At 41.1% G+C, this 24,788-nt stretch overlaps 1 protein-coding gene across 3 annotated transcripts in view; it reads left to right on the top strand.

Annotated features, from left to right (window-relative positions):
* STX6 (syntaxin 6) overlaps positions 1–24,788 on the top strand; it is a 45,413-nt gene that overhangs the window by 8,561 nt on the left and 12,064 nt on the right. The window contains exons 2-6 of one of the 3 annotated variants that reach the window (XM_008543695.2): positions 8,103–8,272; positions 9,310–9,404; positions 17,278–17,340; positions 20,538–20,663; positions 21,899–22,005. In XM_008543695.2, coding sequence (XP_008541917.1) covers positions 8,103–8,272; positions 9,310–9,404; positions 17,278–17,340; positions 20,538–20,663; positions 21,899–22,005 — 561 coding nt within the window. Of the gene's footprint in view, positions 1–8,102; positions 8,273–9,309; positions 9,405–14,546; positions 17,341–20,537; positions 20,664–21,898; positions 22,006–24,788 lie in introns of those variants that run through there. The other 2 variants (XM_070591748.1, XM_008543699.2) reach the window with 2 other exon arrangements.

Below are 24,788 nucleotides of genomic sequence, written 5' to 3'. Positions count from 1 at the left end.
ACCGGCACTGTCATTGGTGGCAGTAGTACTATCCCAGAGGAGTTGTGGAAGCAGCAGCAGGTTGAGGTCAAAAATTGTATATAACTATAGGTAACTAAGTAAAGATGGTTTTTTTTCCCCCACAGGAGTAATTGCAAAAGGTATCATAGTGATGTTGAATTTGGAAATGGCAGTAAGGGCAAGTGAAGGGTACACGTGTTTTCCCCCTCAGATGCAAAAGATGTGGATGTGGAAGTCAAGCAGAAAAAGAGCTCCTCCCTTAGCTAGCCCAAGGGATTGGTGGTGCAATGAGGTTGGTGGAGTATGGGGTGGGTAGGAGGGCGATGTGGTTGCAGAGGCTTACAGAGCCTGGGTTTTTCAGGTTTCGTTACTAGAACGGAAACTATGTGCCTTTACTAGCTTTGCAATATATAATGAAACGGGGTCTCTCTGTAAAGAGACATGCAGAATAGGTGCTGCCCCAGATACAGGTGTTGTGACTCGACGTCATCCTCATTTTCAGTGTACTTGACACTACAGCCCTCGTATTTATTTTCTTGAAACTCTCACTTCCCTTTCTTTGTGTGTGACATTGTGCACTTCTTGTTTTTTTACCAATGGCCTCCCCAATATATATCCTGTCCCATTTGCTTTTGTTAAATTATGAAGCTGGCATTCTGTCAAGCTGGTGTCCTCGTTCCTTTCACTTAAACCTGAGCAGACCTTTGTAACTGCCTAGACTGACAGAGTGAGGCGGAAATGTCACTGCTTGACTCCTGAAGCTTAAGTCATAAAAGACAACCAATACAGCTTCCACCTGCATTTTTCTGTCTTGGGACACAAGCCTGGGGTGTCCTGAGCTAACATTTGAGAAGTCCAACTACCCTGAAGCCCCTCTGCTGGAGAGATCGTGTGGAAAGACTACACAGAGACAGAGATGCTGCTGAGGAGCACCCACTCTTGCAGCCCCACCCCATTGAGTTTGTCAGCTGAGACCCCAGACATTGTGGAGCAGGGACACGCCATCCCTTCTGTGTCCGGTACGAATTCTTAACCCACAGAATCCGTAAACATGATAAATGGTTGTTTTACACCACTAAGTTTTGGGGTAATTGTTACACAACCACAGTAACTGAAACAGATGCCAATTCAGCATCTGCCAGCATGGTCAAAGAAGAAAGGAGAACTCAAAAGGATGGCGGAGTTTGCAGCTACAATTATTCTGCAATTTGTTGGCACAAGTGAATGACAAGTTCTGGGGAACTAAAGCTCCCTAATGGCTGAGATAATCCTTCCTCCCATTTTACTGACAAACTAGGTTAGATCCAAATAAGAAAACTTTATGATTTCATGGACAACTGGTTGTATGGCCTGTAGCCCTAAAGGTGGATTGGGATGGTGAGCCCGTCACCATGGTGGAACAGACTGGAATGTTGTATGGGAGAGGCTCAGCTAGCAATGGCAAGGGGTTAGCGTTGGGCTGGCTTCCAAAACAAACTAGGTTAGTCCTGCCAGTGTCAACCTTTTTTTATAAGGAATGGAAGAATCTGGTTTTGATAGCTTGAGTGACTTTATTTTTGCCCAAAAGATAACATTCTTCGAAGTGGACTGTGTTTTTGTTTTTGACAGTTGCTTACTGGGAAAAAGGCTGTGCGTTACAAGTGCTCCCACAGACATTAGGGTGGATTACAGTGCAGGACTTTTCATTCTGGTGTTCATAGGGAGTTCAGTCCCTGAGGATGTGACAGGTCCCATGATTTTGATACACCATTTGGTGGACAGTGAGGGGGAAGAGCCTCATCCTAGTGTTTTCAGTGCTGTGGCTCTCTTTGCCCACGAAGTGTGTAAGACAGACTGACTTTGGAAGTCTATGCAGCAGATGTGGGAGCAGAAAGTCTACTTGACTGCTGTGGAGATCCCTATCTCTCTCCTTTCAAGGAACTGAAAAAAACTTCTCTGGGTCAGGAGCTACACCTGTAATTCCTAGGAAAGTAATTAGCAAGTTTTCGGAGAAATGGTGCCAGATATAATTCTCAAAGCTGTCACTGAGCAGATAGTTATTTACCAAGAAGTTCGCTAAGCTGAAGAGCCCCAATACTTCAAGGTATACCTGGCTTCTCATGGAAAATTCTGGGTGTCAGGCTTTAATCATTGCCATTACATTGTTGGAAGAAAAACCTGAAAATAGCTAAAGCAGATTCTCCAGGAAAAAGAGGCAGTGTCTTGTGATTTTGACATTTCTGGAGACCACAGACAAAAGCAGATTGCTACTGCCTAAGGGGTCCACAGCTGCAGCCGCTCCCGCAGAGTGCCTCACAGGGTGTAGCGCTCACATGGGCAGACTGTGTCTGGCTGACAGCGCTGGGTGTGTGGGCGTGGGAAGTGCCAAACTAGCCAGTTCATAGGGAAACAACTCCCTTGCCTTTTCTAAGAAAGAGTGAAGAAAACTCTATGGGCTCTTGTCTCTCTCTTGTTAAAACCCTCAGATCTCAAACAGATAACGTGGTTATATTCTCCTTTGTTCTCTTAATTGATGTACTTGGAATGCCAAGTGATTATAAATATTGAGTTCCCATGTTTACACGTGGTTCTGAATTGAGTGGGTTGTCTCACTATTTAGAATCTCATACTCAGAAACCCCCCAGTTCTTTAGGAAATTCTGATTACCATTAATATTTGGCTTAAAAATAGGATTTGTTGGTGACGCACGTTGTTTTCTACTTTCCATTCCTGCTACTGTTTTCAGGTTCATGCTAAGGTGAAATGATGTTGGAAGAAGAAAGGTTGGGAGATGTTTTAAGCTTTGAGGGAGCCCTTAGCTGCTGCTAAGATAGGATACACTTGATACACTGCAGGTTCTGGCTTTTCTTTCTAGATCTGAAACATTGCTGACAGTTCCCACCTTTGTGATCCCTTAAAAGATCTGTCTTAGAAACGTAAAATAATGACTGCTTTGCCTTCCTAATGCCTGTGCTGTTAAATGAAAACTAAAAATGAAACTGCTTTTAAAAACTAAAGATTGAGAGTGGAATAAGCCAAGTCACTGGCTAGGCCTGTGGGGTGTTGAATGTTATTCTGGAATTGCTTTGTAGCATTTTTCTAATTCCTGTCATTTCTTTGGTTGCTTCCTCAGAACATGCTTAAGTTCTTGCATGCTTGAGGACTTCTTGGTTTCACTTTGTGCTACTATATCACATCCCCCTGTGGGCCCCCCTACTCCCTCAGATCTGAGTACTAATGTCTTAAGAGTTGTGGTTCTAAAAATGAGATCCTTGGATCCCAAGAGATTCTTGAGATCCTTTCGCAAGAGTCCCTCAGCTTAAAACGCTTTTTGTAATACTCAGCTGTTACTTGCTTTTTTCATTGTGTTGATATTTACACTGATGGTGCATAAGCTGTGGCAGGTAAAACTGCTGGTGCCTTAGTTTAAATTGAGGCAGTGGTGCCAAACCATCCTAGTAGTCATTGTATTCCTCCTTCACAGGGAAAAGAAAAGAGCTGTATTCTTTTAAGACTGTTCTTCACAAAACAGTAAAAATTATTAATTGTATCAAATCTTGATCCTCGAATACACTTCTCTTCGTTTTTTAAAAAGTTGTGGGGCTGGCCCGGTAGTTAAGTTTGTGTGCTCCGCTTTGGTGGCCTGGGTTCGGTTCGCAGGTTCAGATCCCGGGTGCAGACCTAGCACCACTCGTCAAGCCACACTGTGGAGGCATCCCATATAAGGTAGAGAAAGATTGGCACAGGTATTAGCTCAGGGCCAGTCTTTCTCTCTCTCTCTCTCTCACACACACACACACACAAACAAATGTACCTACAGTAATATTTACCCCTTTTAGAGTACAGGCCTGCGAAATTTGACGAACACATATGGTTATGTAACCACCCCTCCGCAAATAAGAGAGGACAGATCCATCTCCCCTAAAAGTTTCTCTGTGTCCCTTCTAGTCCCTCCCACCATGCCCAGCACCTGGCAACTACTGATTTGTTTCCTGTCCCCATAGTTTTACCTTCTCCAGAATGTTACATAAATGGAGTCATACAGTATGTGGCCTTCTGAGTCTGGCTTCTTTAACTTAGCAGAATGCATTTGAGATTCGTCCACATTGTCACATGTATCAGTAGTTTATTCCTTCTTATGGCTGACTTGTATTCCATTGTGCAGATGTACCACGGTTTGTCCATTCATTAGGTGAAGGACATTTGGGTTGTTTCCAGTTTTGGACTATTATGAATAAAGCTGCTATAAGCATTTGCAGGTTGTCATATGAACATAAGTTTTCATGTTACCTAGGAGTGGGATTGTTGAGTCATATGGTACGTATACACTTAATTTTAAGAAACAGCCAAACTATTTTCCAAAGTGGCTGTACTGTTTTGCATTCCCACCAGTAAAGCATGTGAGTTCCAGTTACTCCCCCACCTGGTCAGCACTTGGCATTGTCAGTTTTATTTTTTGTTTTCTTTTTTAAACCATTCTAAGTATGTAGTGGTATCTCATTGTGGATTTAATTTGTGTTTTCCTAATGGCTAATGATATTGGGCATCTTTTTTGTGTGCTTAGTTGTCATCTCTGTGTCTTCTTTGGTGAAGTGACTGTTCAAATCTTTTGCCCATTTATAAATTAGATTTGTCTTTTTGTTAAGTTTTGAGAGTTTTTAAATGTATTCTAGATGTGTAAGTCCTTAATCAGATGTGCGATTCACAAATGTTTTCTCCCTGCCTTAGTTAGTACACATTTTCGTATTCTATGTGACAAAATGAGAATGTACATAAAGCACTTTTGCTATATTGTAAGATACGATGGTTGTCTCCAGGAAAAGCACTTCTGTGATTGAGTTGTGAGCTCACAGAATCTCCCCACACAGAATCTCATTTTTGCTTGAAATAATGACTGACAAACTGGTTATTGAGACTTGCATATGTTCTCAAATCTCAAAATTATCCAAAAATATTTGATATTTTCTTAAAAATGAGTGAGGTGAACCTGTCACTTCATGGAAAACAACTGACAGTATTTTTGCTGATGATAAAATTAGAAACTTTTTTAAAAGATTGGCACCTGAGTTAACAACTGTTGCCAATCTTCTTTTTTGTGTGTGTGCTTTATTCCCCAAACTCTCCCCATACATAGTTGTATATCTTAGTTGCACATCCTTCTGGTTGTGGCATGTGGGACGCAGCCTCAGTGTGGCCTGATGAGCCATGCCATGTCCGCGCCCGGGATCCGAACTGGCGAAACCCTGGGCTGCCACAGCGGAGTGCGCAAACTTAACCACTCAGCCACGGGGCAGCCCCTAGAAACTTTTTTTTTAAACAGAATTTTTGGAAAGCTTATCTCAACTACTATCATCTTGCAGATTCCCAGTACTTAGATTTTTCTGATGAGATTGGTGGTGAAATTATTATAAGGTTTTGGATATTGCATAATGAAAGGAATCAGCATTTGAAACATCTGTGATACTCAGTAAACTAATATTTTCCAAATGACCAGTACATGATGCTATAAAATCATACTTGGGTAAAAAGCCGTTTAGGATACAAGATAGAGCGATGGATTGTCATGTATGAGAGTTCACAAACTCTTGAATACAGCTTCACATTCCACATTGCAGCTAACCTCTAAGAAACTGCCACTTGTCAGGTTTTGCTATAGTGTCAAAAAAGAATATCCAGAATATCTGAAAAAAGTATTAAAATTCTCCTCCCTTTTCCAACTATATATCTATATGAGGCTGGATTTTCATCATATACTCAACTGAAAGTATGTCAGCACACTGAATGTAGAAGCAGATATGAGAATCCTACTGTCTTCTATTAAACCAGATAGTAAAGAGATTTGCAAAAATAGAAATGTTAAACAGCACCACTCTTCACTAAATGTTTTTATTTTAGAAGTTAGTTTTTGCAAAAATATGTTAACTTAGTAAGTTCATTGTAATTTTAAAATTAACTGATAAATATTTTTTAAATGTCTGTTTGAATTTCTAATATGATAAATAGCAATAGTTGTAGCCCACATCAATCCTAATTCTTTGAAATCTTCAGTAATTTTGAAGAAGGCAAAGGAGTCCTGAGACCAAAAAAGTTTATGGATTGCTACTTAAGAAAATTTAATTCCAGCATCCGAGTTAATGTACTGGTGGTGGAGAACATGGTATGCCCTAGCCTGTGGCTTCTTAGAATTGAGGCTTCTAGTTCTCAAAAAAAATTTATATTTACAGAATTGTCAAATTTTATATTCTTTAAAATGAGGTATCATTATAGATACCTCTTTAACTGTCTTCCATTATCAGCGATGATATTCAGCACCTATAAATACACCAAATACCTTGTACTATGGGAAGATGTGTCTGTTTCTCTATCAGATCAGCCAAAAACCTCAATAACAGTAAGGATAGTAAATTTACACCTCATTTATTTAGTCCTTCCCCTGGTATTTTCCAGTAGAGTTTCTCATTGACACTGAAAGTCTAAAGGCTGACGTGAGTGGAACAATGAGAGGGCTTGCCTAACCCATAAATTGGGTATGAACATACCTTGGTAGATTCATTTTGGCCATATAGTTCAATGATTTATTCCACCTGGGTCCAGTTGCTATTTCTCTATTTAATGCTCAGCCTTATAGCTCTCATCAGTATTCCACAGACGGAAAGTAAGGCACTTTTCTTCATTTTTTTTAGTATTTTCTCTTCTGGTACTTGAAATGTCAGAAGGAATAGGATGCATGCAAATCTGTCTTAAAGCTACAGAGAACAAACACCCTGATTGAGCACCCAGAAGAACTGATTAAGAAATCATAGAAAGGGCCAGCCCTGGTGGCCTAGTGGTTAAGTTTGGTGTGCCCCACTTTGGCAGCCTGGATTTGGTTCCCAGGCATGGACCTACACCACTTATCTGTCAGTGACCATGCTGTGGTGGCAGCTCACATACAAAACAAGGAAGATTGGCAGTGGATGTTAGCTGAGGGCAAATCTTGCTCAGCAAAAAAGAAAAAAAAAATTTAAATCATAGAAGGTTCAAAATAGATCTCTTAGTTTGGGAGCAGTAAGGTAATTATTTTGTACACAAGAGACCATGTGATTATAAAATGACTCTTTTTTGATTTTCATATGCAGTAATGTTAGATTATAACATTTAAATGGTGAATATTGGCCCAGTGGTGGGGAGAAAAGTTTTTAAAACCTTGTGATTATATCTAATCTAAAAGCATACTAGATCATGGCACTTAGTGGCCTAGTCTCACTCTCTAAACAATACACTAATCTGCTATACAGCATTGCTTAATCCAGGAAAGTAGATATATTTAAAGCTAATAATGTTTGGAAATCCTCTAATGAGATTTTGGGTTTAAAAATGTCTCAGATTAAAATACTTAACTTCTAGGGGCTGGCCTGGTGGTGTAGTGGTTAAATTTGCACTCTCCACTTGGGCGGCCCAGGGTTCACGGGTTTGGATCCTGGGAGCAGACCTAGCACTGCTCATCAGGCTGCACCGTGGTGGCATCCCACAGAAAATGGAGGAAGATTGGCACAGATGTTAGCAACAGCCTTCCTCAGGCAAAAAGAAGAAGATTGGCAACAGATGTTAGCTCAGGGCCAATCTTCCTCACTAAAACAAAACAAAACAAACTTAACCTCTAAAAAACTAGCTGTGTAAGAATAATGCTGCCTCTCCTTCCTCCCACCCCCCAAAGAAAAGCTGTGTTAGGACTTTTTCATCTTGGAAATTACTATCACACCATAGGGCAGCATGTGGAAATGTTAATGACCTCTTAGTTAATTTGTAGGATTTCTTCTTATACTACTTTTAAGTATCATCTGTTCAGAGAAAAATTAAATTTTGTCCTTCTCAAACAAACTTGATATTATAACTGCTTAAATAGTGGCTATTTTATTCTGAATGTCAGCTGAGAACATAATACTCAGACTGTTATTTTAAAGTTTTGAACTTTGGTACTTGTCTATGAGGAGCCTTCTATAAAGACTTAGAAACTTTTGGGAATGGTGGTTGCTGAAGATTGGGTGTGATCATAAATGTTAACTTAAGTCATGCGGTAACTTGTTCACAGGACATGTTGTCTGTGATTTCTCTCCTTTCCTTTCCCTTCACCTTGATGACAGAGAGGTACAGAAAGCAGTCAACACTGCCCAGGGATTGTTTCAGAGATGGACAGAGCTCCTCCAGGACCCCTCCGCGGCAACAAGGGAAGAAATCGACTGGACCACCAACGAGCTGAGAAACAACCTCCGCAGCATAGAGTGGGATCTAGAGGACCTTGATGAAACCATCAATATCCTTTTCTGTGGGGTCTGTGCCATTTGGGGCAAACAGGCAAATGAACAAGTTTTTATTCAGATGTCTCAAGTACATAGATTAGGCATTTCCTTTCATAATTGATGGATGTTGCTCTTATTTGTACCATGCCACACTTAAAATAATTGCCCAGTAAGCTAAGGTAGAGTAGCAAATTCTTCCACAGTGCATGGCAAGTCCTGCAGTTTAGAGGCAGCGTGTGCAATGGCTTTGAGCTCGGACCCTGGAGTGAGACTGAGTGTTCAAGCCCTGGCTGCACCAGTTAGACTGTGTGACTTTGGGCACGTTGCTCTGTGCTTCACTTTCCTTTTCAGTAGAAAGTTAGGAGAACAACCAGTACCTAGCTCGTAGGTTGTTGAAAGTTTAACACATAAAGAGCTTAGAATGGTGCTTGACACACAGTGTACCAACCCTCATGGATTTTATGATGGTGGTAGAGAGGGGTTCAGGGGGCAGAGGAACAGACATTAATCAAATAGTACAATGTGTGCTTGCGGACTGAGAGAAAAGTACAGAGAGCCATGCGAGTGTCTGACATGGGGTGATAGGACCAGGCTGGGGGTGAGGCCATCTGGGGAAGCTTCACTGAAGAAGCATTTCGATTAAGAAGCAGTTAGTTTCTTGATGTAAGTGGAATGGTTTAGAACGGCAAATGAGAAAGGCCTGCAAAAGCTGTTAAAGGTGATCTGGAGTCAAAAAAGAATAGATCCAAAGTGCCCACAGGCATCTGGAAGAGCCCAGCTCAGCTGTGGTCAGACAGCTGCGGATTTGTAGTGAACCCCGTTAGCAAGGGCTCTTTCTGAACCTGGCGGGTCATTTGCACCTTGGGCATAAGGATCTTCATATAGCTGTGGGCAGAGAAAGTTTGAGCGTGATTTGTGTCAAGTTGACTATGGTTTCAGAAACGTTGGGCCAGATTTTATTGCTTGCCTGTGAGAGATTCTCTCGTTTAACATGATGTTGTTTGTTAGGCTTTTGATGATGAAATTGCTTTACCTTGACTTTTTGACCCACGCATAGTTGAAGCAAACCCTAGAAAATTCAATCTTGATGCAACCGAATTGAGTATAAGAAAAGCCTTCATCACTAGTACTCGGCAAGTTGTCAGGGTAAGAACTATGATCTTGTGTTATTTGTGTAAGAAATAGCCAAACTTCTTAGAACTCTTTCCCTTACTTGTAAACTAATAGGTCAGCTCTGAAACCACTTCTTAGTATGAATTAAATGCCAGTTTCTCACATACAATTACTCTGATTGAAAAAATATCTATCCTTAGTCTTGTCAGGCTTATTTCTTAGAGCAGAAATGAGAGCGTTTCTTGCTGGCTTTGGGAAGGTTACTTTAATGGTATCCTACTTGTCCATACCTCTCCTTCCTCCAAGCTAGTTATCTTTTTTCCCTCTTTGTTTCTTAGTGTACTATATTTCTGGACAAAAGGACGAGTTACTGTTGTAGAAACCATTTGGTTTCTTGATTGATTGGTAATCACTTTGCATTGTGAGGAGTGACTCTATTGGGTTTGGATGTCGGCCCCTTCCACCATCTGAATTGCTTCTGGAACTCTTGCAACCCATGTTACTGACATTTCCATATACAACTGCTTGACAGCCTTTCGGGAGTTATCCAGAGCAAGCAGACATGTATCAGAGTGTAAAAACCCAGTCCAAGTGAACAAATATTTAGTCTCCAATTATTTAGGTAATAACCTATTATTTAAAAACCTGAGAAAATTGCGTTTAAGTAAAACCTTGTATCATTAAGATATGTTTGTATTTTGAAACTATATGGCTAAGCCATTTGATTAGCATAACTAGATATAAGAGAACCAGCTGTCTTTAACATATGTACTAGAAAGCAGCTTCCTTGAATAAAGAGACTTGGGATCATACCAGTGCTAACATATGGCTTTTTAAGAGTCATCTTAGGCAGGAACCTTGGTATATGTTTGCCAAAGACTTTATGTCGTGTGATTTCTTTTTGAAATTATTTCAAATGGTAGATTATCACTGAACTTTAAATATTCTTGTTCCTTGTTTTATTCATCAGTTGCCCTTCTACATACATATATCTAAATTGTTTATGAATAAACCCACATTTTGATGGGGCGGTGACCCTTTTTGGTCCTCGGGTGCCCCGTCTATACAATGAGCATTTCGATTAGACACTCCTAATTTCTAGCTGGTTCAGAATGCTATCCTGATAAGGAAACATGTTGTTAGGTGACATTTTTTGATAAGGTAAATGATTCCCCAACTATTTATTTTATAAATGTAGTTTGCTTTTTAATTTTTTGTAATAGATTTCCAGAAGGAGACTTCTGTAGGTGTTGGTATTTAAATCCTACCAACCTCGCAGTGAAGCATTTATTTTTGACCTTAATCATTATATTTGTTCTTTCTGTGATGTCATGCTTGTAAATTTTGCACAGTGAAATTCAGAGGTCAATATATTGAAAGTTGTTAGTTGGTATAATTGGAAGTAAAATCCAAAGTTCGTTTTCTAATATTGGAAAAGCATTTAAAAATACTTCTTTGAGAGAAGTATTCTAAATCAAATCTGTGCTTCGAAATGTTACAGTCCTTCTAGAGTTGAGATCTAAACCATGCTCAACTAGATGATCCAACTGAATATTTTGGGGGTTTTCATCATTCTTGTTTTAATTTACGACTGTTTGTTGGAAAGCTGTTACTGTTTGCCACTGGTGGGGTAACAGTAGCACCTAACTGAGCTTTTGCACATCTGATCTTAGTAAATTCTAATTGAAATCCTGTGGAAGAGAAGGAAGCGGTATTGATGCTAACTTGATTTTTAAACAATGAAAAGCACGTTGTATTGATTCAGTATTCCTGCATTCAGTTAAACAGTACTTGTCTGCAGAGCTCTCTGGGTTCCAGGTGGAGGAGATTGATAGAGAGGGGTCAGAGAGTTCGCAGATTGGAGAAATGAGACGCAGGACTGAACTCAGGTTAGAGATTTGGACATCACAAGTTTATGTAAACTCTTCTGTTACTGTTGTCAGCAGGTTTTCGTAATGTTGCTCCAAAAGGGATGCATTTTGATCCACAGTGTATGCCAATTGTCCTTTCTCCTTCTTAGAAAGGGAAGTTGGTGATACACTCTGTGTGTGTGTGTGTGTGTATTTATATATATTGTTGTTGTTGTTCTACCTGAAGAAATCTTTCTCCCATGTTTCTTCTCAATGTTCATTGGTTTTGTGTTTAGTAAGCCCCTTTGTTTAAAAAGAGTCTTATTGTGTATGTTTTTCCAAGCATCTTTTAAGTTTGTGCAGTTTTTTTTTTTTAAAAGATTTTATTTTTTTCCTTTTTCTCCCTAAAGCCCCCCAGTACATAGTTGTATATTCTTCGTTGTGGGTCCTTCTAGTTGTGGCATGTGGGACGCTGCCTCAGCGTGGTCTGATGAGCAGTGCCATGTCCGCGCCCGGGATTCAAACCAACGAAACACTGGGCCACCTGCGGCGGAGCACACGAACTTAACCACTCGGCCACGGGGCCAGCCCCAAGTTTGTGCAGTTTTTATTATCTTTTGCTGGCCATTTTTACTGAAGAGAGCAAAATATTTTTGTTTTTCTGTAAATAGCCTTGAAATTTTTGAGGTAATCATTTTTACATTTGCGGAGTTGCCTGTACATCAGATTTTGCATATGAAGTATTTGTATTATGGAAATATATTTGAGAAGTAAGGTCGAGTGACTTTAATAATGGAAGCTTTTGTGGTATATGGCAAAAGAACAGTGATTGAGAGGTGAGGAGACCTGAGTTCTAGGCTCAGCTGCGTGACCCTAATCCAGTTTCATCGCAGCGAGTCCTTTAGCCCCACTGGTTCTTAGTTTTCTTTATCGATGAGCTGATCCTCACTAACATTCTCTGACTTATTTTAGCTTTCGAGGGCTATCAGAACTATACCCCCCTCCCAAAAAATCCAACCTGTTCCAACCCAAGAATTGTGTATAGTTAATTATGCATCAAGATAGAAGTGACTTTGGTTAATCAAGAAGGGTGAGGTGTTCAGTGTAGCCACAGATGATGTTGGGATGTGAGGCCTATGAGCAGGATGCCCTGGGGTTTATACTGTCCTGGTCACTCGGCTTGGAAGACAGTGTGAAATGGGAACAGGAGCATAAATAATCAGGACATTTGTTGTTCTTTTGGCAGATGAACCATATTTTATTCGTACTAACAGCTTCTTGACTGCTGTTTCTAAATTTCATATGTTAGGAAGAAGATGAGTAATTATGTTTTTGTCATGACAGGTTGTTACATAATGCTTAAAACTGTTTAAAACTGTTTAGTGACATAGCTTAAAATTCCAAATCCTGATATGAAGGTGATGTGTCTTATGGTATCTGGTGACTTTTAACCTGTGTAGGAAAAAGGCCATCCTAGAGGGGAAAGCCGTAGCTCCTTAATTGCAGCCATGGCCACATGCAAGATGCACACCACACAGCTGTTGAAGACTTCACTGACCATCAGGGCCGATGCATACACATGTGCATGCTCACTCGCACACATCCCCACCCCACATATTTTTTATTAAGGAGAGAGCATTAAAAATGAACTTGTGAATATTTATTTCATTAAACTAGTGCTTGCTCATTGAAGAAAATTAGGAAGACTTTACAAGAGGAAAAAATAGAAAAAGAAAACTAAACTCAAAATAATACACAAACACAAATCTTTGTTGCATTTTCTTGTAGTTTTCTTCTCAATATATGACAGTTGTGGTTTTACATGATTGTGATGATACTGTTATGCAATCATAAGCATTTTTTATTTTACTTTTTTAAGTTAAAAATCTATACTTATTTTTTAAATGCAAATAATTTTGATGTATGAGAGGTGAAAATGACCCTCTATTCTATAATTCCACTCCCCAGAAATAATTGCTGACAGGTTTCATATATTTTTTCCAGCCATTTTATGGACATTGGAATACACTCTTAAAAGAACTGGCATGAAGTTCTATAATTTTTTTCTATGAAAGTATATTGTGGACGTAGTCTTATATCACTATAGACACATCTAGAGCAGTGCTGGTCCAGTAGAAGTGTACTGCAAGCCACATGCATCATTTTAGATTTTCTAGTAGTCATATTGAAAAAGGAAAAAGAAACAGGTGAACTTAATATATCTGTATTTAACCCACTATATCCCAAAGATTATCATTTAACATGTAATCAGTACTATAAAAATATTAATGAAATATATATTTTTTTAATTTCTAATTTTTTTTGTGCTGAGACTTCTAAATCTGGCATGTATTTTACACATAAGCACATCTCACTTCAGACATGAAGTTTTCATTGAAGATACTTGATCTGTATTTAGAGTTTATAAAACTTACAACTGAAAAAGCAGATTTGCATACTCAATATTTTCCAGATATGCTTAAAAGTTTCCCCGTAACTGAATTTAAATATCAATGAATTAAAGTTGAATACAGTAAAAAGTTGGATTCCTCAGTTGCACCAGCCCTACTTCCAGTGCTCAATCACTGCAGTCGGCCAGTAGCTGCTGTATTGGACAGAGCAGATTTAGATTATCCTTTTTAATGGTTGAGTACTTTTGTATGGGGATAATAGTTAATGTTTATTGAGTGTTTACTATGTCATTGGCCACTGTTATTCACTCTCTGTTTTATCTCTGTTAATCCCTACAGTGACCCTATAAGGTATTATCTATACAGAAGAAATGGGCACTGAGAGAAACTGAGTAATCTGCCTAACTTGGCACAGCTATTAAAAAGCATAGCTAAGTCTTGAACCCAGGTCTTTGGCGTAAAAGACCATGCTCTTAACCTGTTCTCTTACCTGGCTCTGTTATGATTTGCTTAATCATTGACCCTGTTGGTAGATACTTAGATGACTGATAATTTTTGGCAATTACAAATCATATGTCAGTGAACATCTTTGTGAATATAACCTAGATATTTGTTTAAGTAATGAAGAGTTCATTGAGAATACTCATTTTAAATACTGGTTAATATTATTAAAGTATCCTACAAAAAGACCTTATCAATTATACTTCTAATAACAGTGTCAGATTCTGTATTTCTTAATACCTTCACCGTTGCTAAGTATTACCAGTCTTTTTTTAATCTTTCCCAATCTAAATTGGGAAAAATATCTCTTAGCTTGCATTTCTTTGATTATTAGTGAGTTAGTGTGTCTTTTCATGATTGATCCTTTGTGTTTTTCTGTGAATTGTGTGTGAATATGTATGTATGTACCCCAGGTATGTACCTGCATGTATCCCAGGTGTGCAGCTTGAAGAGTTGATGAACTGATCACAACCATGGAAGCAGCACCCAGAGCATTCCAGAGCACTCCCAGCTCCCCCCACCCCTGTGAAGCCTCCTTATGCTCCTTTACAGTCGTTACTCGCCCCCCACTAACTTCTAACAGCAAAAACACATTCTACAGATAATGTTCAAAGTTCAGTTGAACTTCAAAATGACTTTTCCATACATGTGTGTTGATATTTTTAGTTATGCAAGTAATGTTCATTGTTTAAAAAAAAGACTATTAAAAAATATATTAAGTCCATTTTAAAAAGCATATGTTATCCCACCAGTGAACATTTCAGATATTTGCTCTGCATAGTTATTAAGATATATTAAACAGATGGGATTATACTATTTATATTGTTTGATTGAATATCAGAATGTCATCTTAAACTCTATAGGTAAGCAGCAAAGGAATTCTGCAGTCCAGGAGATATTAGCGTAACGGTCTCACTTTGAGGCTTCTAGAATTTGTGTGGACCAGAGCTTCTCAGACTTCAGTGTTCATGAGCCTCACCTGGGGCACTCGTTAACTGCACCTTAGAATCTGACTCAGTAGGTCTGAGTGGGGCCTAGGGATCTGCATTTTTAACACTTCAGGTGACTGAGGTAAATCTCAAACATTTCAGAAACATGCCTTATAGCACTGAGTTTCCCTTCTTTTAAATATACCAATATCTATATTTTTACAATGAATACCTGTTTTTACTAAGAATATTTTTCTCAGTTTCTGTGGGTAGCATTCATTTATTTTTTGTCTTTTGAGGTTTGTGAGCAGGTGAAATAAGTAGAGAACCCTAGAATTTCTGGGTCAGCTGGACCCTAGATGGAGCACCCCCCTGCCTACCCAGTGTCATTTCCAAGGGCTCATGGATGCTCTTGTTGAAGGCCCCCAGAAGCAGGGAGCTGGCTCCTGGGTGTGCTCTTTCTCGTCTTGAGCAGCACAGTTCCTCTTGACAGGTTCTAATAAGGTGATCTGCTCTGCTTGATTGCCAACATTTTTTCCACGGAATAACCAAAGTGATCTTTTAAAACATGAACCAGAATACTCCACGGCCCTGCTTAAAATACTTTTAAGGGCTTCCCATTGCCTTAGAACAGAGGCCTGCAGTCTGTGGCCCATGAGATCTAAGAATGGTTTGACATTTTTTAAAGGGTAGTTTAAAAACAAAGAATATATGTTAGAGGCCAAATATTTACTATCTAGTCCTTTATAAAAAAAAGTTTGCCAACCCGTGCCTCGGAATAAAATCTAAGCAGCCAAAGGCCCTGCGTGTTTTGGCCAACCTTACCTTCTGTCCCTGCACTCCGCACACACAGTTGGCTCCTTCAGCCACACTGGCCTTCCTTCTTAAAATCTAAAAAGCACTAAGCCTTTTCCTGCCTCCAGGCTTTTGTACTTGCTGTTCCCTTTGCCTGGAATTCTCTGCCCTTCGTGCTTTGTGTGGGTGGCTCATTCTCATCCTTCAGGTCTCGATTCACATGTCACCCCTGTCCTTCCAAAGCGGCATTCACCCACTCGATTCCAGCTTATGCCCTTCCTTCCCAGCCTGGTAATGACCTTCTTGACGTGTTTGTGTGATGACTGTGCCTCTTCTCAGCCATGGGCGAGCTCCATGAAGCAGGGGCTGGGTCTGTGGTGTTCACTGCTGCATGCCAGGCGCGTGTCAGGCATCAGGGAGTATTTGCTGAAGGAAGGAATGGGCACTTTGAAAGTTGATGCAAGTGGTTGTTATTCATACTTAGCACAGAGGAGTCATGGAAGCTGTGGCACTGTCTGGGCTACCATTCACTTGTCATAGGTCTTGGGAGAAGTTTCTTAAAGTCTAATACCTTAACATTTGCCTCTATAAAATAGTCTACTTGCCAACAGAAAGTTATGAAGTATTTTTGCAACCTTTTTTTTTTTTTTTAAGAAAAATTGTACTATAGTAATCATGTACTCAGTTCAAATCATTTTATAGTATATGGGGTTGCGGTTAAACATGATAAGCAAAATGGCTCATATTTAATAAAGTGTTTTGCCTCAAATTAAGTAATGGTTCCATTCATTTTTCTTTCCATACAAAATTATTTTTGGTACCACTCTGGAGATTCACTCTGACATTAGAAATAGTCTAGATTTCACATGAGTCCAACTCAGAAGTAAAAGAAGTGACCTGTTGCGTCACAGTTGGAAAGCATTCTCTAATGGTAAATGTACTTTATCCTAAAGTACATGGTTTTCATATGTATCATACTCGAAGATGCTAGCCCTTGAGCACAGGCTTGTGTGTTTGAAGCCCAGGGTTGCCATTTATTGGCTGTGTGACCTTGAGAAAGTGTCTTAGGCTTTCTCGATCTCGTTTCCTCAGCTGTAAAATGGAGGTAATACCAGCTTCACAAGGTCATTGTGAGAATTCATTGCTGCTGTGTGCACTTGTTTAACAGTATTTCTGGCTTGTTAGGTACCCAGGAAATGCTAGTTCCTTCCTCTTAATTTAGTATCCAGCTTACCTCTTTTTAAGGGGGTGTCATTCTTTATTTCCTTTATTTTTGAAATAAAGCCCAAAGAATGCTCTTTCTGTAAAAAAATAATAATAATAATAATTGTGTGTATTTTGCTAGTGTGCAAAATATTAACCATGATTTTGTTTAAAGTAAGTATGTTTTTTATTTGTTTTCTGGTCTTCTACTTATTAGGACATGAAGGATCAGATGTCAACTTCATCTGTGCAGGCATTAGCTGAAAGAAAAAATAGACAGGTGAGTAAACATCACAATATACAATATCATCAAAGAAAATACACAGTTTGGATATTTGGAATTTAAAAATGCTGACCATTCGTGTGTCATGTGATCAAGCAGAAGCCCTGTGCATGCTGAGCCCGGAATGATGATGGCAAGTTTTATGAAGGTCTGGTCAGCCTCCTGCCCCAGCACCACTGTCAAGTGTCCATCTGTCCCCACCACCCCCTACTCCCCTACTCGCTTCTCTCCTCTGGACTCCCATAGCACCCTCTGCTGACCCTCAACAGCCCTTAGCACACAGCCATTTATTCCGCACCTCTTGAGCACCTTCTGTGTGCCAGGCTCTCTGTTAAGAGCTGTAATTGCTTAGTTTCTTGTCTTTTTCTCTGCTGGACCCCAAGCTGCGTGAGAGTGAGGAGGGATTGTCATAGTCTGTTTGGTTTTGTTTTTAAATCTCTAGCTGCTGTTACACTGCCTACCCATAGAACTCACTAAACATTTAATGATTGAAGTTTTGTGTAAAGAATTTGAGGAACCTTAACTGTGTGTTAATTTAATGTGTGTTAAATTAAATCTTTCATTGTTTTAAGTATCTCTTTTTTTTGAGATGAGGTCCAGTTTTTATTAGTTATCACAAATAACTTATGAAACCTAATAAGTTTCAGAAACCAAAGCACAGATATTGACACATCAAAAATAAAAGCTACAAGAGGCCAGTCCTTGAATTTTAAGTATCTTTTTAAAATTAGACATTTTGGTGTATGATAGAAATTCCTTTCCAACTGATAAAATACAGTCCTTTTTAAAAAATGTACAAGTCGAAATTTAGACTTGATTTAGATTCTGTTCAGACTCCATAAAGTTACCAATATTCCATTTAATGGACTTTTATCTCAAGAAAGCAGCTCACTATTTTTAACTAACTGGGAATCAGTTCATAATATAAATCCTTACTTTATACCTGTGGGTGTTCATTGACCCTCTTAAGTTTGAAAACAAGTATTATAAAAGCTTGAAGAAGGGAAGGGGGCTCTCCACATATCACCTAACTTATTTTTCCTTTCCCTGCGTTTCATTTTCCAAGTCGTCGTCATTTTTTCGTCCTGTCTGCCTCCCTTGCTCTGACAGTGCAGCTAGGAAAAGCCATGAGCTAGCCCTTTCCACGTGGCACTCCCTCTTGAAAGAAGCTAGTGAATGGCCACAAGCTGGCTAGTTTGAGAGTTCCCTTTTCGTTTCCACCCCAGCTTGCGGAAGTTGAGTGGCAGTGCCTGAAGTAGTTGTGACAGTGAGGTGGGTAACACCTATCTTTTATCACTCCTCACTTGCATTTTTTATTCTCTAGGTAGTGTAGTTGAACTAACATAAATAAAATGTGTATTTATACACTGCCGTTTCAAGTATGGCTTGGAACTTTGTTTAGGGTGGTGAGTGAAATGTCTTAGAGTCACAGACTTTCCAGGAGTGGCAGGGCCAGGGTTCCCTGAGCACTGAAGCTGCCAGAGTCGGCCTCCTGCTTCGTGTCAGACCAGGTGCTGTGCTACTCGCTGCTTGTCCAAGACCTCTGCTCTGGCACCTCACACAGGCTGGTCTTTAGTGCACTGGGCCCTCTCCACATCTTCTTTCCCATTAAAACAGAATTCTCCTGGAGGTCAGACTGATGAAATCTGAGCTACTTCACAGTGAAGCATAGATGACGCTCAACAGTGTGACATGTGTCCACCATAGATAAGCTAGAAAAAATAGCCATGGCTGTGGTCCCAGGAGCACACAAGGCCCTGGCAGAGTCCCAGTTCTCTGTCCGTAGCCTAATGATGCACTATAGCCTTTTTCTGACCTTGAAAAAATTGTCACTAAGCCCCAGGGCCCTCCACAGAGGTCCTTATAGTCTTTCCATCAGAAAGAACAGGCAGGATCTTTTAAATGTTTACAGCCCTCAGGCCAGGTTGGGGCAAAGCCATCCACAAAAAGCCTTGGGTCTGCTTTATACCAGAGACAGTCACCGTCCAGCCTCTCGACTGGGCTGGAAGCTCTCAGGCGTTTCTGATCCTCTTGTTGTAACCACCTCAGAACTTAGGCTCCGCATCCTGAGCCCCGCTGAGCCCAGGCCCTAAAGTGTGGCCGTTTGACTGAATTCATCTCCGAAAGCAGGGCAAGGCAGACAGTGTCATATAGAGGGGCTTTTGGAGGGCTTTTCAGACAGAACCAGGTCACCAGTTAGGCTTTTAACAGTTACAGAGAGATAAAGTACTGGTAAGAAAACTTGGCAACCCTACAAGGAAGAAGAATCTTAGTCGCCAGCATCTTCTGGTTCTTTGTGCAGGCCTGGTGTAAGAATTTACTTTGACTAGCAGCTCAGAAAGGTTCGTGGGATCCTTGTTGGAGCTGGCCGCCTAGACGGAGCTCTCACATTCCTGGCTGGCCTCTTCATGCAACACAGACATTCCCAAACTTAGCCTTTTCTGGCTACAAACTTCCTTGAATTTGTATTGGGAAACCTGACCCTGGCGTCTGGGGGCCCCAGTAGAGAACTCTGGCTTTGGGGCCAGCACCTGCCTGGGTTGTCAGGGTCAGGCACCCATTGAGGCCATACCTGCCTGGTGAAGCAACCCCCAGTTCCCATCTGGGAAGCCTGTAGCCTTTTAGTTCAACTGAAGGACATTGGGATTTATTCATGGGTTAAATTGAACAGACGTTTGTGGTTCTTGTGCCTTCTGTACGTAAGGGGCTATGACTTAGCTTCTTGTCATTCTAGGGAACTCTCCCCTCCCCCCTCCAAAAACACAGAAGCTTTCCTGGGTCATACTTAAATAAAAAGAACTCTAGATCTCTGGAGTCAGGCTAGAACCTGTGGGGGTCTGGTGAACTTCCAAGAGTGCTTAGGAAGAGCTGGCCTGAAGAGACCAAGTGCTTGTAGATTGTAAGGCAGTACACAGATGGGCATTTGTTGATTTGAAGTTGACATTTATTTGCAGTTTAGTGGGACAAAGCCCATTTGTGAGTCCCTTTGGGAGAGTTGGAGACAGAGAGTGCCTTTCCTGGCATTCCTTAAACGTACCACGCAGGCACCAACCTACTCCACTACATGAAAGGCTGAGCCGGGGGAAGATAGGTCATGAGCAGTATGAGAACTCTTTATGTCACTGCTGGAGTGCTGGTTCAGAGATAGTAACTGTGTTCCTCCTGGCCCCGCTCTCCCCTGTCCCGTCCCGCAGGCACTGCTGGGAGACAGTGGCAGCCAGAACTGGAGCACTGGGACGGCGGATAAATACGGACGCCTTGACCGTGAGCTCCAGTTGGCCAACTCCCATTTCATCGAGGAGCAGCAGGCACAGCAACAGGTACCTGAGAACCCACCAGCTAAAGACCAGGAGGTGGGGGGCAGGGCCCTTCCCTCTGGTCCTCTGCCAGCCATGGGGCTTCGCTGCTGATTACAGGCAGGCGGGCCAGAGCTTGTCCTGCGGCTGCCTGTGTCTCATGTGTAATGATTGCATCTATAGAGGGTTGTTAAAACCTCCTTCAGAACACGACTGTTTCAGGAGAACCAAGCTTGATTAGGTCCCTTAGGAAAAGCTGACCAGACATCCAAAACTGACAGACAAGGCCGTTGGTTAAAAAAAAAACAGCCTCTTCCCCAGCCTCTGTTTGTATACTCAGTTTTTGTTCGTTTCATCAAACCCATTTTCAGAAAAATTGTCATTGTTTTTTCATTGAAAATTATTGTTGATTCCATTATATAAACATGATTGTTTTGGTGGAGGTTAAGAGGTAGAAGGAAGATGAGGTCGACTATGTCTGCATTGTTGCTTTTGATAGGTAGTTGTATTAAGAAAAGGAAGCTAATAATAGTGTGTCTGGGGACTTGAGGATCATCTATCCATTGAAACGATTGGTTCATAAATACTGTGTTATGTGTACGTGTAAGTTATGTATTCTTTTGTTCTTTTTCCACTAGCATGTCTAGACAATTATCTACTTAAATTGCTATTTACCAAGCAAACTTTTTTTTGTAAAATGTGAGGAGGCTACAACAGTAAAAAGTAAATATTTCTCACTCAGTAGTTGTCCTTGAGGTAACTTACTGCCGCAGGGCTGTCTCTGGTTTGTCCTTGAGGACGGAGGAAGGGAGTCTGTGGGCGTAGTTTTCCCGCATCTAGAGATTTGCCAGACTCTCGTATTTAAGCTGTGGCAGTCTGTTGTGAGTTGAGACCTTGACCCTGGCACTGGGCTTCCTCTCCCCAAGCACCCCGTGTGCCGGTGGTCGCTGCACAGGTGCTTTCAGCCATTGTCTGTTCCTTTGTTGGGCCTCCGCCGGCCAGAGTAAAGCTCTCTCGGTGGTTTGAAGCCCCGCTGACTGTTCACAAGTGGGATCAGCAGGAGACATCAGTAGCTTGACAACCCAGCCTTTTGAGCAGCGTGTTCTCGGAGGCGACGGTCTGGTCCTTTGATTTCTGGGCTTTGCTTCTGAATGCGAATTGTCCCAAGTTGGCAAAGAAGCTAGCAGCTGCTAGAGTGCTGGGCTCAGAACCAGGTAAGATGGATTTTAATTGCTTATTTCCCGTTTCTCTGGCACCAGTTGATCGTGGAACAGCAGGATGAGCAGTTGGAGCTGGTCTCTGGCAGCATCGGGGTGCTGAAGAACATGTCCCAGCGCATTGGAGGGGAGCTGGAGGAACAGGCAGTGTGAGTACCAAAATGCCCCTTCCACTGCAGCAAAAGTGAGGGGAAAGCCATCTTATGGGACCCCAAAAAGCCTGACAGTTACATGGCTAGTAAAACCAAAAGCTGTTTTATTTATGGCTGCATCTTTATTCTGCTCTGCAGACTAGCCTCTCCAAAAGATTTATCAGATAAAATGTTCAACAGGGTTTAGGCAAAGTTATTATTATTACCATTATTTTTAAACACCTACAAAAACAGATATGAATTCCTCTGAGTAGATACTTGAAGTGTAGTTATGATGTGAAAGAAATGGCTGCATAACCTCTGTGGAAACTTTTGTCCCAAAGAGGATAGGACGTGAGCTAACTTAACTTTATCATCCCGTGACTCTCCCGCTACATTGAACACAACTTTTTGTTCTGCCTTAAATTTTAACTTTATGAAAAAAACTTATAAATTTAACTCCAATTAATAAAAATATCCCCCCTCTAAAATAAAATGTAAAAACACACAAGAAAATATAACTGGGTTTATTTGCTGTCTCCTTTTGCTGTCTGATGTATAACACCAGAAACAGCATTCTTAAATGCTGCTACATAACACCTTTACCATTTTACAAGGTTTTTTTGAAAAAAATAAGACAATCCACTAGGATATTTCAGACACTCTCCTATCTCAATCTCATGTTCAACGTTATACATTCATTCCTTGTAAATTCAAATTGGGCGTCTAGTCTACTGGGAGGCGCTGGGTGTTGATAGAGGAGTGAACAGAACAGACTGTCTCTGCTCTCAGAGTTTACCGCTTACTGAGTAGAATGGACATGATATAAATGAATGCGAGTCATTAAGTGGCGATGGCGAAGTGGAAGGACTGCTGTGATGGGGGAAGTGCACGGTGCTTTGAGGGCCCTGGCTTAGCCTGATCTGCAGACCCAACTTAGTCTAAGGCCCCTGAGGAGAGAGGTTTAACTGGAACCGGACGGGTGAGTAGAAGATGGTGAGCCGAGAGTCAAGTCAGGGGGAGGGGGTACCAGGAGGAAGAAAGAGCCCTTGTGCAGATGTAGAGGTGAGAAGGTGCCTGGAACAGAAAGCTTTAGTGTGTCTGGAGCATGGGGATTGAGAGGGGAGTTCCAGAATCAAGACAGGGAGGCAGAGAAACAGATCAGGGAGGCCTTAGAAGCCATTTTAAGGAGTTTTAGGACTCTTTATTCTAAGGGTGATGGGAAACAGTGAAGGTGGCGTTAGGAGTAATGACGTGGTGGGGTTTCCATCTTTGGAAGGCCATCTGTCTAGTTTAGATGAAGAAAAACAGTAGAGCAGGAGTGGAAGCAGGGACCCCAGGCAGGAGGCTGGAGTAGCAGGAATCTAGGCAGACATGTTTAATTTCTGTAAAATGCATTCTTACCCTAAAGTTCCAGTGTGGTAATGGGAAAGGACTAATTGCCTGAGCTGCTCCTCTTTGGGTAGATGATACAGCAAACCTTGGAGACTTCCAGTTAAAGATGGTGAATTAAACACCCACTTTTTTTTTTTTTTTTTTTCAAGATTTAAAAAAATTTTTCCTTTTTCTTCGCAAAGCCCCTCAGTACATAGTTGTATATTTTTAGTTGTGGGCCCTTCTAGTTGTGGCATGTGGGGTGCCACCTCAGCATGGCCTGATGAGCGGTGCCATGTCCACGCCCAGGATCCTAACTGGCGAGACCGTGGGCCACTGAAGCAGAACATGCGATCTTAACCATTCAGCCATGGGGCCAGACCCCTGAACAGCCAGTTTTATCTCATTTCCCTTTCTAAAGCCCAATAGAACAATAGCAAAGGGATTTTTTTTTTTATGGCATAAACCCGTGGGGACATACAGCATGGAATAAGAGACAACGGTAGCACTTTAGATCCTGGAAAGTAGAAAGATGAATGGTTACTGACTCAATAGACCGGAGAAAGTGAACCCTCAACCAGCAGAGGGGGGAGCCAAGCAATGTGATTCATGCCACGAACCCCCCAGCTTGGAAGAGTGTGTCACTCATGACAGTGTAAACCCCGAATAGTGACCTCATCAAATTGTGACACAGTTACTTTGGAAGGAAGGGGAAAGGGAAGTAGGAAGGATGCTGGGGTGGGAATGAAATGGGAAGAGAGCTAAGCCCTAGCCTTTCACAGTGCAGAACCAGCGGGGTCAGGATCCTGAGGTGCAAGTCTGTTACTGCGGCACAGAGGAGAGCACCAGGGGCAGTGCGAGGGGTGGAAAGCCGTCGCCCGAGGAAGTGGGAACAGCTGTGGTGTTTATAAAACGCCTTATAGGACTTTTTAGTTCTTTAAACGGTGAATGTGTATAACTGATAAAAATAATAAGTAAATTAAAAAGAAAACACATGGGTCTAGACTTAGACCTGTGCCGTGCAGTATTATCGCCGCTAGCCACACGTAGCCATTGAGTACGTGACATGTGGCCAGTCTGAATTGAGACATGCCCTGAGTGTAAAACATACACCAGAGTTTGAAGACTTAGTTTGAAAAAAATGTAAAATAGTTTGTTAATAATTTTTGTATATTAATCACATTTCAAAATGATGGTGTTTTGGACTAAATAAAACAGATTATTAAGGTTAATTTCACCTGTTTCTTTTTATCTTTTTTAATGTGGCTACTAGAAAATATAAAGTGGCATATGTGCCTCCCATTTTTCACATTCCTATTTCTTTTGGACAGCAGTGAGGTACATAGATCTGAGCTAGAGACTTGGTTAGTGGGTTTCCTTGGGCTGGAGGTTAGATGACTTGCTCATGTTATCTTCAGGAAGAAAAG

The sequence above is a fragment of the Equus przewalskii genome, chromosome 23, assembly GCF_037783145.1.
Source record: "Equus przewalskii isolate Varuska chromosome 23, EquPr2, whole genome shotgun sequence".
In the NCBI taxonomy this organism is placed as follows: Eukaryota; Metazoa; Chordata; class Mammalia; order Perissodactyla; family Equidae; genus Equus; species Equus przewalskii.
This window is presented reverse-complemented; position numbering and strand designations above follow the sequence as displayed.